The sequence below is a fragment of the Stegodyphus dumicola genome, chromosome 2 (assembly GCF_044657685.1).
Source record: "Stegodyphus dumicola isolate Sdum_Otavi_A_Nest chromosome 2, ASM4465768v1".
Classification (NCBI taxonomy): Eukaryota; Metazoa; Arthropoda; class Arachnida; order Araneae; family Eresidae; genus Stegodyphus; species Stegodyphus dumicola.
Genome location: NC_140769.1, coordinates 157,098,284 through 157,115,194, shown reverse-complemented (window position 1 = coordinate 157,115,194; position 16,911 = coordinate 157,098,284). Strand labels below are relative to the sequence as shown.

The window sequence follows — 16,911 nt, the reverse complement described above, 5'->3', positions numbered from 1 at the left end:
ATTTCAAAAATAAAATATTTGACTAAAATATGAATAACATTTTAAGAAACCAAATGTAGGATGAAATTGTGTAAAGCAATGGGCACAATGATAAAACTGTTTAAAGCAGTGTATGCAAGTCATCCTAAGTTAAAATATCTGTTATACATCTCTCTTATATATATATATATTTTCTGAACGGAACATTGAAAGGCTTGTAAAACTGTGCTTTACTGTATTTTCTCTTTAATATAGTATGCAGTTTTCAAACGCATTGTAGTCTGGGTTACAAAGTATTCTTCCGAAAGAAACGCAGTTCATATAAGTAAAATCAAATTCTGGAAAATTGATATTAATAAATATATTTAAAATGCTCAGTTCGAAGGAATAAATAGAAAATTTTAAAACAATTATCTGAAGAGACAATGCAACACAAACAATTAAAATAAAAGTATAAAAATTTAAAAATTACCTAAAATAATAACTATGACGAAAAATATGTATAAAGAAAGCTATTTGAAAAAAAATAAATAAATAAACGCTATACCTTTATTTACGCAGTTCGAATAGGTAAATAGAAATTTTTAAAACAGTTATTCGAAAAAAAAAGTGCAACTTAAACAATTAAAATGAAATTCGAAAAAGAAAAAATTACTTAAAATAATAAGTTATAATTAAAAATATAATATAAAGAATATTATTTGGAAAAAAGGAACGATGGTGACTTTTTTTCCTCTCACGGGAAAGGAAACTAGGTTGCCATATATTAAGAAGTTCGCCAAGTGAAGTATTCTTGGCGCAAACTGACAAAAAAGTGCCAACATAAATTTGTGAATTTCTCCATAAATTTCGCTCCAAATTTTACAAAATTTCATATTTAGGCGTAATTTGAGTCGTAGAATCGAAATATGTAAAAAAATTGGTATGTTATTTCAGAAAAAGTCCGATTTTGTGTCAAAATACCTATGTTAGAATAGCGCTATATATAAATCTAATATATATCCTAAGTCGCGCTTTCGAGACATGAAGAACGCAGTTTGAATTTTGTCAATCGGCCCAGTAGATCGGGAGATATAGGACTGTCCCGTTCTACTGGGGCGATTCACGAAATTCAAATTGCGGTCTTCATGTCTCGAAAGCGCGGCTTAAGATATATATTAGATTTATATATAGCACTATTCTAACATAGGTATTCTAACACAGCTATTTTTAACCTTAAATTTCAAGTAAAATTTTACGAAGAATTAATTATATCAAATATTTTCCCTCAATGATGCTAAATAAATATTTATTAATACTATATGAAAAGCTATTTTTTTTTAAATTACAGATGATATTATTCAAATATTTAACCTTTTTTTTTTTTTTTTTTTTTTTTTAAATTTCTTTCTCTCTCTTCCTTAAAAAAAAAAATAATAAATAAGTGTAAATTTTTGTAAGAGTAAATTTTTACCTTCGGCGTTTTATCGTCTGCTACTTTACTTTAACTTTGTTTAAATCGAATTATCTATAACTGAGAATTTTCGTTTGATGTTTATTTGAAATTTATGAAAATATTTTATGACATTAACTGCATAATTTATTTCTACAGAAACTGTTGCTTATGAAGTGGCTGAAAGAGCGGCTGATACTATCATCTATATTTTTAAAGCACAGTATATTTTTATAGAAACATAAGATTTAGAATAATCATTTTTGTAAAAGTCAAATTATGATATAAACATACAACTCTCTAGAGACTGAATTAATGGAAGTTCAGTGGTTATGTAGAAATGATCTACAGCTACTTAATCGCTAGATAAGTGCGCAGATTCTGTAGACAAGTAAGAATAATTATATAAACGACACCCAACATTCTGAATTCAATTAATAACGAGGATACGATGTTTATTAAATGAATTCAAGAAGTTTTAAAACATAAAAAATCAACTCATTTTTTATCCTAAAATGTATTTTTGTGCGTAGCGTATTTTCATTATTCTAATTTAAAATTCTAATAATTCTTAAAATTCTAATTTAGAATGTAACTGTCAAGAACTGAATCCTAATCATCAGTAATATAATAAGTAATTATTACGGTTATTAATAAATCCTTCTTATAAAGTAATTGCAAATATTTCGAAAAACTTTCTGTCTGAATGCAACTATTTTTAATTTTATATTAATCAAGATTGCACACGATATTATTTATTTGCACTTCAATTCTTAACGTCAGTTCCAGTAGAAATTACAAATCAATTATATTTAATAAAGGATTGGATTGGATTATTTAATTATGGCAAAGCACACGAGGGTTATCTGCCTAAAGGGAGGGATGCCTTCGTGGAGGAATTTCTAAGGGAAACTGACTCGTATACACATTACACATCGGGAAAACCACGAAAATACCCATGCAACCAGCCCGTTCGTGGGATTCGAACCTCGGACCGAACTACCAGTTAGATCAGCGTCTTTACCGCTCGGCCGCTAGTGGGTTATTTAATTAAGGAATGGCCATCTAAGTTTAGAAACAGCGTACCGTAACAGCAATTCAATTATCGGCGCCGTATCTTTCATGTTACTCCCGATTGGCAAGCTACATGATTTTTAATGAGTATTCGGGTTTTGCTAGTAAGTTCACTTGGAAATCGCGCTTAAACTAGGTTAGTTGGTTATTTGAACATAGAAAGAACATGGGAGCTATTTGATTAAGATGCTTTTATAGAGAACCTTTGTAAAGAGAACCTAGAAAACTACGAAAACCAACTATGCAGCCTTGGTTAGACTTCGCAACAAACAATTAGTACTTAACAATCTTCAAATGCTAGCAACTGGTGAGGCTCCAATTAAATCTCCAATTTAATATTTTATTTGTAAATATTTAAAATATTTTTGTATTCTTAGACACATAAAGGAGAATTTAAGTTTTGTTAACTTGTTAGTAGACTACCAAGCCGTAGTGCAAATGAATATTCAATTTCTTTTGCAAATTGTATTCACTTAATATTCTTGGAATATGAGGTAAAGAAGGAACGTTCTCGGAAGATTAAAGAAGTGTTTAAATCCAGTGATATTAGATTTGTCTTACAAGCTCAGGATCAAAACGATTCTGCAATTGCCCGAGTAGTTCACTTGTAAATGGCTGTGAATTAAGCAGATGACTTTTAATCTTACGTTTTCAGTCAGAAAAAGTATCCCCCCCCAAAAAAAATAGTACTTTGTGTTGCATGGCAATGCATCTTTTCATTATTCAATAACCAGTCGGAGAACCGCTTGTGTTCCGAAAAATAAATATGTGTACTCAATCGTCCTGCATGTTCTTCAAATTTGTCTTCTTGTGATTTTTTTTTCTTTCCCAAAAACTAAAGTTGGCTCTTAAAGGAAAGTTTTTTGACATTGAAGAGACAAAAGGAGTATGACATCTACTTTTAGAGGCAAGTCAAAAACAGATCTCTACAAGCCTTCTCTTCCATTACATGTTGTGCAGTCAGATAAAAAGTTGCATCAGCGTACATTCTATAATATATTTTTATTACACTCTGATTACTTTATTAACATACAGTGAATATATACTAAATATTTTACTTTAGCTTAAGTAATTCGGAATTTTTGACGGAATTGTTGTCGGAACTAGGACTTAGAAGATAAGTCAAATTAAATATTTCGATAACCCAATAAATTCAAGGTCGAAGTTTCAATATTTTATTTTCTGAGGGAAGGGAAATTTTTTCAGTTTTGGTCCATTATCCTAAGTATATTTGCTTCGATTCTTTATTTTCCATAAAAGCGAAAAATTTACGCTTGGTATACATATAACGCATAGCTTCAAATTAAAATTTAATAATATACAGAGTGGTTATAATTAAAGTTCTACATTGAAACGGTCATAAAAGGAAAACTACTGGATCAATTGTTATCAAACTTGGTAATGGTGTAAAGGAGGTCATGGGAATTTATTTTCCGCGAAAAAAAGGAAGTTCGAAACCTCACCACCAGGGCGAAATGGCGCTGTATGCAATATTGTTAAACGAAATATGGGTCGGAATCTAACTTAACCTTTTGTTACACGGGTTTAATATGTTGTATACCCTTAAGAAATTCTGAAGTAAGCAAATTACCATTTAAAGGCGTTAAATTCGATAAACGTTGAGTGCGCCATCCGTGTAAGTGAGAAATTCGTCCGTGAAAACCACGAATTAGCGATTAAAAAGTGTGAGATCGCAAATCACTCGCACAAAGGCGTACAATCTGGAAATCATTTTCTTACAGATCGCTAATTTGTAATTTTTGAAGCCTGAATTAGGCCTTAAAACATGAAGATTCAAAACGCTTTTAATCGATTTGTGCCAAAGAAATCCCTCATGTTATCTACCTAGTTCCATTGCATTCTCCTACTGCATTCGATTGCATAGCAGTCATTCCACACCGTCTGGTTTCATAACTGAACCATTTTTCTTTGAAAGGAAGTCGACAGCTGGATCACTGTGATTGCACCTCGCTTAGAGTCAATGTTAAAATGTTTCGTGATACACGGACTGCACTAACGTGGCATTTTAGATACTAGGATTTTTATGCAGGGCTGGGCCCCACCTCACATGATCGCACATTACTTACGCAATATTTCACGAATGAACGTCTTATAAGCCGACACTTACCCTCTTCCCACCAGACCTCATTCTCTGTGACTTTTGGCTATGGGGTTATCTCAAAAGCATTGTTTATAGTGATAATCTAAACAATTTGGCAGAAATGAAAAATGTGATACACTGACATACCGCTGAGCCGTTTTTGGGGCTTTTTGAAATGGAAGGCGATAACTTTATTTAAAATGATTGTCAGAAATACAAAAATGTTTCGAAAAGTTGGATACTTTTTAATATACTTTCAGAATGCTTAAAGAAAAAGAGAAGAAAAATAAATTTTTTCTTAAAATTTAGTATTTGTATTTTTTTTTTAATTTAAAACTTTTCAATCTTATGATATTTGATTCTTGCGATTTCAAAAATAAAATATTTGACTAAAATATGAATAAAATTTTAAGAAACCAAATGTAGGATAAAATTGTGTAAAGCAATGGGCACAATGATAAAACTGTTTAAAGCAGTGTATGCAAGTGATCCTAAGTTAAAATGTCGGTTTAAACATCTCTCTTATTTATATATATCTTTTCTGAACGGAACATTGAAAGGCGTGTAAAACTGTGCTTTACTGTATTTTCTCTTTTAATATAGTATGCAGTTTTCAAACGCATTGTAGTCTGGGTTACAAAGTATTCTTCCGAAAGAAACGCAGTTCATATAAGTAAAATCAAATTCTGGAAAATTGATATTAATAAATATATTTAAAATGCTCAGTTCGAAGGAATAAATAGAAAATTTTAAAACAATTATCTGAAGAGACAATGCAACACAAACAATTAAAATAAAAGTATAAAAATTTAAAAATTACCTAAAATAATAACTATGACGAAAAATATGTATAAAGAAAGCTATTTGAAAAAAAATAAATAAATAAACGCTATACCTTTATTTACGCAGTTCGAATAGGTAAATAGAAATTTTTAAAACAGTTATTCGAAAAAAAAAGTGCAACTTAAACAATTAAAATGAAATTCGAAAAAGAAAAAATTACTTAAAATAATAAGTTATAATTAAAAATATAATATAAAGAATATTATTTGGAAAAAAGGAACGATGGTGACTTTTTTTCCTCTCACGGGAAAGGAAACTAGGTTGCCATATATTAAGAAGTTCGCCAAGTGAAGTATTCTTGGCGCAAACTGACAAAAAAGTGCCAACATAAATTTGTGAATTTCTCCGTAAATTTCGCTCGAAATTTTACAAAATTTCATATTTAGGCGTAATTTGAGTCGTAGAATCGAAATATGTAAAAAAATTGGTATGTTATTTCAGAAAAAGTCCGATTTTGTGTCAAAATACCTATGTTAGAATAGTGCTATATATAAATCTAATATATATCCTAAGTCACGCTTTAGAGACATGAAGAACGCAATTTGAATTTTGTCAATCGGCCGGGTAGATCTGGAGATATAGGACTGTCCCTTTTTTTTTTTCTTTTTTTTTGAGCAGTGTACAGTAATACTCAAAACTGTTAAATATGATGGAATGCTTCAAATGTTAAAATGCAAAAATATATTCATTGCTATGACCCTGGAAAATACAGCAGTAAGTGGAGGCTGATCACTAATCCAAAACTGGAGACACAAAATCAGTTCCTCTGTAGAGTATGGTTAATTATATATACCAGAGTTGGCCAAACTTCATGTCAGTAAGAGCCGCATCTAGATTTTCTAAAAGCCACAAGTTCATATTTACATCATTATAGAAGTAGTGGAGAAGATTTTAAAAATAGAAAGAAATCCCTGATAACTTTGTAAAAAGAGTCTAAAATAATTAATTACTTCCTTTTGGACAATGAATAGTTTTATTTTACCATATTTTATACGCATGAGCCGCACAATTTGCCTGCGAAAGCCGTATCGGGCTCGCGAGCCGCACTTTGCCCACCCCTGATATACTGGCCTTTCCCTTTGTTGCATGTATGACATCCGTCACCCCTATGATGCACTGAGGGTAATATTGTCGTTAATAAAACAGTTAAGTGACTGATACGTTCAGTCATAATTCCTAACAATTACCTGGCCATTAGCCACTAGAAAAATTTTCAGTTTACATTAGGATATTCTAATAATTTCATTTCTTGTTACATAGCAGATTTCAAAAGTATCAATCTTGTTCCAATTCCCACTGAATCATGGAAGAATAACTACAAATATTGTTGCAAACCTTTACCATAGTTGCTGCAGATCATTTATCATTTCATCATGCATAATGTTTTTTGCTAATTTCAACAAAATATGTTTATCAAAAGAGCAGCACTGGGTTAGACTGGAGTTTGCCAACATAGCAGAAATGGATTAGTTCATGCATTGGAGAAAGACAACTTCACATCTTTATTCCACATTTACCAAAGCAGGTGTTTTTACTACATGTGAACAATTGAATAATGTCAATGCATTTTATAATTTTGCATTAATATATTTTTAAATCTCTGCAATTTTTTTCCCTAGATTATATTACTGTATTTTGCACTCTCTAAAAAACATCACTGCTGTTGTTTTTAAATATTTTCATAATCATCAATATATATTGTATGGCATGTGCATATATCAAAATCTCTGAAAATTTTGTACACTTATTTTTATAATTTAAAGATAGTTTTATGTTTTGCATATAAATTATTTATGTTTTATGTTATCATATTATGATTTATGGTTTACGTTATCATATAAAAAATTTTTGCGTTGAATACATGTATGGATTCAAAGTATAATTTACAAAAAGAAATAAATCAAGCAAATTTCATTTATTATTGCTTTTATGAAATACATTAAGCTTTCTATGGTCTCCTAACGTCATAATTTTTCACACTGCTTTTTGATCATTGATACTGAACTGCATCATAATCTCCGAGTTTCAACAGCATTTAAAAATTACTTGCTTGTTTTTTATTAGCAAGTACATATTTTCCACATTTTAAACTCCTAAAGTAACTTCTTTTAACAATGCAATAGTAATCAATTAAAAATCTCGTATTCAACTTGCTTAATCTCTTAAAATGAGATGATCAGCTTCATTTGAGGAGCCTTGATTTTTCTGTGCATTATCAAGTTCATTATTCATTGCTAATGACCTGAAATGCTATAAAATATACAAGTGTTGATTCAGTGAATTATATTTAAAATATAATATAATAATAATAATATATTTCAATTTAAAAAGATCATTCAAAAAATCAGTCAAACTGAAACTGTACAATATGTTATATTGGTTCAATCATAGTGCAGTTATTTATAATAATATTGAAGCACATTATTCAGAATTTATATATATATATATATATATATAAGAATCTCTAAGTAAACTGCGCTTTTTTTTAACTATTTTTCCTAGTTTTACAGGAAAATTGGATGGAATTTTAACAAAAGTACTTTATTGAATATGTAATTCTGTTTGACCGTAAATGAAATGAAAAATCTTATGCAGTGTTATTACAGTCACATAATATGTGGAAGGTCCCAGATTCAAGCAATGGCAGGCCTTTACATGGTCATAACCAAGGCCTGGATTTTAGTGACCTAAAAGTTCACACAAAATATCTTTAAAAATGGAAAAAAGGCCTTTAAAAATTAAAATCACCAAAAATAAATACAGTAAGACCCCGCTTAACGCTGTTTCGTTTAGCGCTGTTTCGGTTTAGCGCTCTTTTATTTCAACCCGGGGATTCCACGAAATCGCTCGCAGCATACGGGGATTCCCCGAAATATTATGCAGCGATAGGTTTCAAATACATATCCGAAAGAGTGTACTTGTATTTCTTGTTTGGTGCGGTATTGTACAGACATATTTTGAAGGGGTAAATGTGGAAGATGTCGAAGAAATAATTCAAGAAGCAGCGGCTAGTCTTTCTAATGATGAGCTCAAGGAATTAACTGAACAAGAAGAAAACAAAAATGTTTACAGCAGTGATTCAGAAGAAGAGCAAAAAGAACTTTCGATGGCGTTTGTAAAAAGGAGTTTATCTACCGTAACTGAAATAATGGATCAATTCATTGAAAATGATCCGAATTTTGACAGGAGCTCAAAAGTAAGGCGTGGTGTTAGAGATGCTCTATCCGTTTCTGAAGAACTTTTAAGAGGACAACGCAAAAGAAAAGGCAAACAACATTAGATGCTTTTGTCACAAAAAGGCAGAACACTGAAAACGCGGAAGGCTAACTAAATATGACTGACTGAGAATTTTATTTTTTATTTTATTTTATTTTATTTATTTTTTTTTTTTTAAAGAATATTCGTTTTGTTATTTATATTTTGTTTTTATTTTTGCAAGAAATAATAATGTGGTATTAATTTGGGCTTTAAGAAATAAATGTTTGGTTTTATTTTTATTAAAAAACATACTTTTTAAATTTAATACCTAACCAATTTCCTAGCCTTCTTCCCCTAACCCAGGGGTCTCCAAACTACGGCCCGAGGGCCAAAACTGGCCCGCGAGCACTAATAATCCGGCCCGCCAGAGGTTTCTTTAAAATATTTTTTTTTAATTTAAAGTAACAAATAACATACACATTAAATATTTTATAATAACAGCCAATCTAGAAATGCGTTGCCTATCATGCGCGTTGTATATAAAACATAATATAGACATTATACAATCATTTCTAAATGTACTATGAGGGAAATACGCTCTATATAAAAAATCTGATGTGGACACACATGAATTCCTCATATGTCCTTTAAATTATACGTATTTTTGGCCGCACTTCATTTAAACTTATTTCCTCGAATTTCATTAGAGATATAGTTCTCATTCAATCAATTCAGTTCTCACTTCGTGACGAGGCAAAAATACATAAAAACGCAAAACATCTTCAAACAAAACAGGAGTTGAAAATGTAAACAAATAGCGACTTTAGTAGGCTTAGTAGCACTTAAACAACTTTTAAAATATTGATAATTCTACAACTATTGCATGCAGATTAAATAAAGTCATAAAAACCTTAACCCCCTGAGTCACTTCGAAAGCAAAAATCGCACAATCTACAAGGATATAAGAATAAAAATTAAATATAATCAAGGATATAAGAATAAAAAACTAAACTCCCCGTCTCCGGTAACAGACTGGGTAGATATACATAGAGTTCTGATGCAGCCGATTGCAAATAAAAAGGGAGGTGCACAACTACATGTTATACATGTCCCATATACAAAATTTCAACGTTTTGAGGCCACTCGTTTTCGAGTTATGCGAGATACCTGCATACGTACGTACAGACATCACGAAAAAAATCTCTTCTGAATCCATTTTGAGAAAAAGATTCATTTATTCTGCCTGTACGAACAGATGTCACGCCAAAAAAAAAGTTCAAATGGATTCGAGAGAGAGAGAGAGAGAGGTCAAAATGGATATTTTCGTTGAAATATGATATCCGAAATTTTTCGCGATTACAATACTTCCCTTACTTCGTACAAGGAAGTAGAAAACTCTCATTGTACTCTTTACAAGAATAAAGGTTTCGTGTGTTATCTTTTCTAGTTTTTATAGTAGCATTCTAAGTTGCTTCATAGAAATTTTCAGTAGTGATTTTATTTAAATCTTAATTTTTCTAAAGATGTTGTAATTTATTTTAATTTTCGAGATTTTTTTAAACTTGCTTATGGAGCGAATGTTTGCAGCTGATCAAAATGTAAACAAAATGCGCTGATAAATCAATTGAAAAGCAAAGTACATACTAAACCGAAGAAATCTAATATTCTTGGACAAAATTATATTTTTGCAAATGTTCAAAAACAGCTTTAAGAAATTTATGTTAGGTGAAACTGCATGAAAGTCTAAAAAAAAAGGATCTCTTTGTAAGGTCATAGCGTATAGATCCAATCACAAAAATCTTACTGCCTCGTTTAAAAACTTGTATGCTGTTCATCATAGTTGCATCGCCATGGATGATGAACTAACTGGATCTTGGCCCTCGAAGCTTCGTTAAAGCCCCAATATGGCCTGCGGGCTGAAAAGTTTGGAGACCCCTGCCCTAACCCCAATATTTACATGTAAAGATAGCCTCGTTTAGCGCTGTTTCGCATTACGCTCTACTTTGATGGAACGTATCCCCCGCGTTAAGCGGGGTCTTACTGTATAATAATATAAAAAGTGACAAACTTTGATAAATGGATTAAAATCCAATTACATATACCTGTCACTTGAATTACCCTGTTCCCTCCAAATTTTCAATCTTAAATAAATATATTAAAGTTGCAGTGAGTTATCAAAAGCTGCTTGTTTTCAAAAGTGAAAGATCTGTTGTTAGTATATAAATTTTTATATCATGAGAAGCTTCTGTCAACGTCTTCTGCAGTTATTAGAGAAGTGCATCACTTATCATTAACTCTTCTTCAGTTTCAAAAGAATTTGCTTCTTCTGTCAAGATGAAAGATAATTTCTGCAAATTTTTAAGGCACAATTTTTTGTCTTAATAGTGCTAAATTTAGCAAATGCAGTACATGAAACTTTGCAACTGGCCTTTTTTAAAACATTGCCTAATTTATCAATGTAATTTATTGAATGACAAGTTCCATATTTTGCTATTGTAAAGATTTAAGAGTTAAAATTATCAGGGTAGAAAAATGTATTGCACATAGCTGTGAGTGTGTTCCAAAGACGTGTCTGTGAAATAGCTTTTCCCCTTCTACATGTTAACTTATGGAACTGAACGTGGAAAAAAATTTTGAAAAGCTACAAAATGCCAGCATGGAAAATTTCTTAGGAGTGACATTTATACCTTTTGGGAGGGGGGAATTTCTCATAATAGGTAGGATTACAGAATCAGTTTTCTGTGCATAGGACATGCCTATCTAGTAAAACGTTCATAGGAAATGAGACAACGTTATTTCAAGAGTGACTTTATTTGTCTGTTTGATTATAAGAATATGCTTCAAAATGCTCTAAAAACTTGAATAATGCTTTAAAAGAGGAAAATACAAAAATATGCATATACAGTCAAAAGTCGTTAATTCGGACGCCCATAATCCAGATAGATCTATAATCCGGACCTCAAAGCTACAAACTTTTGCGCATGCGTCGCGTTGACGCATGCGCATAGACGTTTACGCGTGCGCGTAAGAACTTTACGAATGCGAATATGCGTGTGCGCATGCGCATAATACGTTTACGCATGCGCGTTTAATGTATAACGGACGGTATAAGCTAAGCTAAAATGATCTAATTCAGTTAATGTTGCAGATTGCGTTGTTCCTTAATCTTCGAATTAGATCCGGCTTATTATTTTTTGCAGACTGTTATAGCAATTTTATAAAATTAAGCTTGAACTTTCGATTATGTCAAATAGAATTTCCGATATATATATTTACTAATATGTAAAGGATCTACAAAGCGAAAGTATGTTTCGAAGTCCATTAACAAAAAGTGGAATTGCTGCAAAAAATGAATAAAGGCATATCCTTTGATTATCTAATCATTCCGAAATATGTTTATCAATTTCACGCTGATCTGCGGGGTGGAGGGAAACGACGCAGCGCGCAATGAATTGGAAGTTGATCTGTCAGCACTATCCTTATCTTCAGGGCAGATGTTTTTATTTTATTCGGCTTATAATTCCTTACTAAATGTAGTATTTCATCTCGATGTACTCCGTCTTTGATATGATTTAAATCAAGTTCCTTGTCATTATAATTCGCTTTCGATAGTGAAGAAAGTGACGCAGATGTTATTGAAAACGAAAAAATTTCGATTGACAAATTAGTCGGTATTCTCGACTCAGCAATGATAGGACTTGAATAGCAGAACTTTGTAACTAAACAAGAAATTATGTCCGTTTAATAGAATTAAAGAGAAAGTATTATCACATGAAACGAAGCAACTTAAACAACTTACTTACATTGAACTTACATTGAAAGAAATCTTTAATAAAGTAAACAAATAAATATTAAGCTTTTTCTTTCTGTAAATTTTGATACCCTTTAGATCATAATTGTTCTTTATTGCATAAATTACGGTTTCATATTTTTAATTTTATAATTTCTGCATGCCACCTTACCAGATTTAAACTGATGATCTATAATCCGGAATCGCCGAAGTCCCGACGAGTCCGGATTAACGACTTTTGACTGTATAATCAAAATCCAGACCTTGATCATATATGGCATATATATAAGAGTATTCAAGATGGTATTTACATGCTTTATTTCCTTTAGTATTGACATACATGCTTTATTTCCTTTAGTATATTTTAGTATACTTTCAACTATAAAATTTTGCAGAATAAAATTGAGAATTTCATAAAAATAGTTTTAATACTTTGGTGAAAAGAATCTATAAGTTACAAAACAGAGTTTTTATATGATCTCCATGCAGCAGCTATTACAGCTACATAGAGTAAAATTTACAGTACTCAACCGAGTAAAATATCAAATTATGCATTAAATTAAATGCAGAAGTTCCAAACCCTTATATTTAAATTTGCGGAGACATTTCAGAACTGATTCAAATTGTTTTTTTAGTTTCAATACTGAAATTCAAGCTTTCTCTCTTGAATCAAATTTTGGATGGAGGAAATTGCAGCTTGCTTTGTAATTAATAGTTTAATGCTGTTTAAACAGCCTTAGTTATTAAATTTGCATCTGAATCAATGAAAACTGGATATGGAATAGGATTGAAAAAAGGTATAGAACAGAGATATTTAACTTATGGAAACATAATAAATATTCATTAACTCTAACTTGTGCTCGATAGACATAAGACGAAAATTTACAGATATATGTAGAATCCTTCCAACTACAGTACTAAAACTGTTTTCATAAGATACCATACCTTATTTTGAGAAATTTGTGATGAATAATTGCGCTTGTAGGATCAATATGTAATGAAATTTTGCAATCTTCTTTTCTAGATATCCTTATAGTCATAACTAACAAATAAATATATGTATGGAAATGAAGTGTATATAGATAATAAATTATAAATGAAATAAGTAGGAAATAATAGCAATAAAATAAACTATTATACTTTACCTATGTTGTATAGTCATTAGGTTAATTGGAAGCAGAAAAGATGAAAAATATGCAACCGCCTTCGCCGGGAATCGAACCACGGACCTCTAGAATACCGGCCCAGAGTGCCACCGTTACACCACGAAGGCACACTAGGAAAGTGGGAGCAATACCTTATATACTCCCCTTTTTAAAGGGCAACTAGGGTTTTAGGGGACTTAGTCGCCAAATTCTGGGTGCGGAGAATCATCATCCACAACCCTTTTAGTTCGGGAGCCACTTGTAGAGTCATTAGGTTAATTGGAAGCAGAAAAGATGAAAAATATGCAACCGCCTTCGGCGGGAATCGAACCACGGACCTCTGGAATACCGGCCGTTACACCAAGAAGGCACGCTAGGGAAGTGGGAGAAATACTTTATAATGTTACTGGCATGTTTGTAATCAAGTTTAATGTTTTGTGATACACTTACTAGTGTGTCATCAAAAGCGAATTAATTAATAACTGTATTTTGTTTACATTGAAATTAAATTAACCTTGCAGATACTTTTCCGAAAATTATACATTTTGACTACAACTATATGATAATTATCAGTAACTTTTACTCACCTGTGAATTTCTGAATTCTAGATACAGAGTAAAAAGTATATGAAGGGACTGTATTTTTGATTTGTGAACAGGTACATCCATTATACCTAAAATTTAAAAAACACAGCAATATAAGGTATCATAAAAACATGAAAAACATATATATGCATTCATTCAAAAGACATATCTCTCAAATTGCATAACATAACACTGTAGCACAAATAAACATATAGGTAAAAAATTGCTTATTATAATCTAGTTATACATTAGAAGACTATAAACCACATTTCTTATTTCTGCCAATTATTATTATTAATTCAATCAATCAGAATGCTGATACCACTTGAAGTTACAATATGATCTAAACAGAATAACAATAAAAATGTATATTCCTACCACAAATTAACTCTACATATTCTTCGAGAGAACAATCCAGATCAGCAGATGGTAGTCCAACCTACAAGGAAAACAAGCAGTAAATATATGCTTAGTTCTTGCTATTTCAAAGTTTTAAAACATAATTCTGATTAATATTTTTTTAGAAATTCCAGGTTAACCAGATAGGGTTGAAATCTGATAAATGGATGGAGAGAGGTAACTTGGAATTATGGAACAGATAATGCAGACCAGGCAGGTTTAAAATATATTAGACCTGTGCATTAGGTAAAAATATTTTAACTTGATTGCTTTTAACATTTTCCTTTAAACTTAATTTAGTTTTCAAATCTATGAAAGACTAAAGGCATTACCATTTTTAAAAAAAATAATTTAAAAATTGGCAAGAATAATAAAGAATTAGTAAAAATAGTATGATTAAGGTATAATAAAAAATGGTAAAATGTTCTAGAAAGATCACATTAATATTATAGTAGGAAATATCGAGTGAAACATGTAAATGTATTTGAGGTTATGAATGTCATTCTCTAGGTTGAAACCAATCCAGAGGTACATTTGAGACAACTGAGGCTTGCCAAGTCATAAAATCGCTAACACTGGTAGTTCCGACCTGGATTCAATTCCGGCGAATGGGCCAGCTGCATGGTTTTTTCGTGGTTTTCCCCATGTGCAGTCCCGGATCTAGAGGGGAGCAAGCCGGGGTCTGTGCCCCGGGCGGCAAATTCAAGCGTGTTACTGCATCGTATTTGGAATGTTGTCTAATTTTTCATACAATATTAGTAATTTTAAAGACCACTTTTAAGAATATTTATAATTAATTACTAACACTTTAATGAAACAAACAGTTAAAAGAAAGCTAAGTACATCCGAATACAACTGTAAAGATAACATCAGAGAGAGGACAATCGAGGAACTCCAGGCGTCACTGACAAGGTCAGACGATCGCTTGCCTTCCCAAAAGGGATTATTGCCCCTTTTACGCAAGCTCACTTCAAAATGTCTTGCTCGGTCGTATACCAACTTCGCGGAATTAATTGAAGCCCTCCTCAATTCTCCATGGAGGTAAGAAAGGAGGTTATTTTCTACCTTCATGCAATTCTCCTCGACAACTAACAACGGTCAACTTTTCAGTCCCCACTTTAATGTACAAAGGGTGACACACAAAGAACAAACTATGAATTACGAACGAATTACCTTCTTTTATACTCATATTATATTTTTATAATAAAGAATGATGAGTCAGAACTTGTTTATGCTCCACAGGATTTAAAAAATTTTCAAGTTGCAACTTCTAGCTGCTATATGTTATTTTTGACGATTTTTATATAAAGAAGAAATTTGGGACTTAAGTAATTAAAATCTTGCAAAGACATAGTTACTGTACTAAAATATTATCTCCCAATTCTTGAAATTAAAAGTGGTCAATTAATGTCAAAAACTAAATAGGAAAAAATTGAAATTAAACTGAGTTATCATGTTTCTTAAAATTACCATCCATAATTACTAATGTAATTTTAAGAAGTGTAATAACCGAGTTTAATTTGAATTTTCTCCTATTTAGTTTTAACATTACTTTGGAGGTAATGTTTAATATATCAGTTTTGACGTATATAAACTAGATAAATTAATGAACCTACAAGAAATTGATATACCGTATTTACGCGAATCTAATGCGCATCGTTTTTGGCCAAATGTAGTATTCAAAATTGGGGTGCGCATTAGATTCGATGGCGCATTAGATTCGAGTGCAAAGTTCGCCGATGACGTCAACCAAATTTCTCGACTACATTTACCGTTACATTTATCGTTGACACATTATTGCATAGAGGATACAAACTGCAGAGTACGTAGTCACGAAATGGAGGGCAAACAGAGAAGAATGTCATATGACGCTACTTTCAAACGTAAAGTAATTCTTTATGCTGAAAAAAATGGCAATAGAAAGGCAGGGAGAGAGTTCAACGTAGCTGAGAGCAATGTTCGCTTGTGGCGGCAACAGAAATTGGCACTGTTTGCAACTAAAGCTAGTAGAAAGAAATTCACTGGCCCTCCCAAAGGAAGATCTTTGTAGGTCTTTGAAGATCTTTGATTGTAAAATCTTTCAAGAAATGCTGCATTTCAAATTCATTGAATGGCAGTGACGATGACGTGCTCTGGAACGCCGAGGATGACGATGACGATGATGAGGAAAGAAGAAATGAATCTGCTTCTGACGAAGAGAGCTGCGAGGATTCCAGTGATGAAAACATTAGTGAATAAAGACGTTTACTATTAAGCACTGATTGTAGAAACTGTTAGCTAGATAGAAATGTTACGATTTATTTCATGCTCGTATTTTACGATAGGTACCGTATATACGGTACTAATAACAAAATACTATATACGGT

General features: G+C 31.6%; 1 protein-coding gene across 5 annotated transcripts in view; it reads right to left on the bottom strand.

The window, feature by feature from the left end:
- Window positions 1-16,911, bottom strand: part of IFT46 (intraflagellar transport 46) — a 201,810-nt gene that overhangs the window by 91,403 nt on the left and 93,496 nt on the right. For 3 of the 5 annotated variants that reach the window (XM_085811367.1, XM_085811368.1, XM_085811366.1), the window contains 3 exons: window positions 14,525-14,585; window positions 14,150-14,235; window positions 7,330-7,679 (listed from right to left, as the gene is read on the bottom strand). In XM_085811367.1, the coding sequence (XP_085667493.1) occupies window positions 7,584-7,679; window positions 14,150-14,235; window positions 14,525-14,585 (243 nt within the window). In that variant the 3' untranslated portion in view covers window positions 7,330-7,583. Of the gene's footprint in view, window positions 1-7,329; window positions 7,680-14,149; window positions 14,236-14,524; window positions 14,586-16,911 lie in introns of those variants that run through there. The other 2 variants (XR_015039626.1, XM_085811369.1) reach the window with 1 other exon arrangement.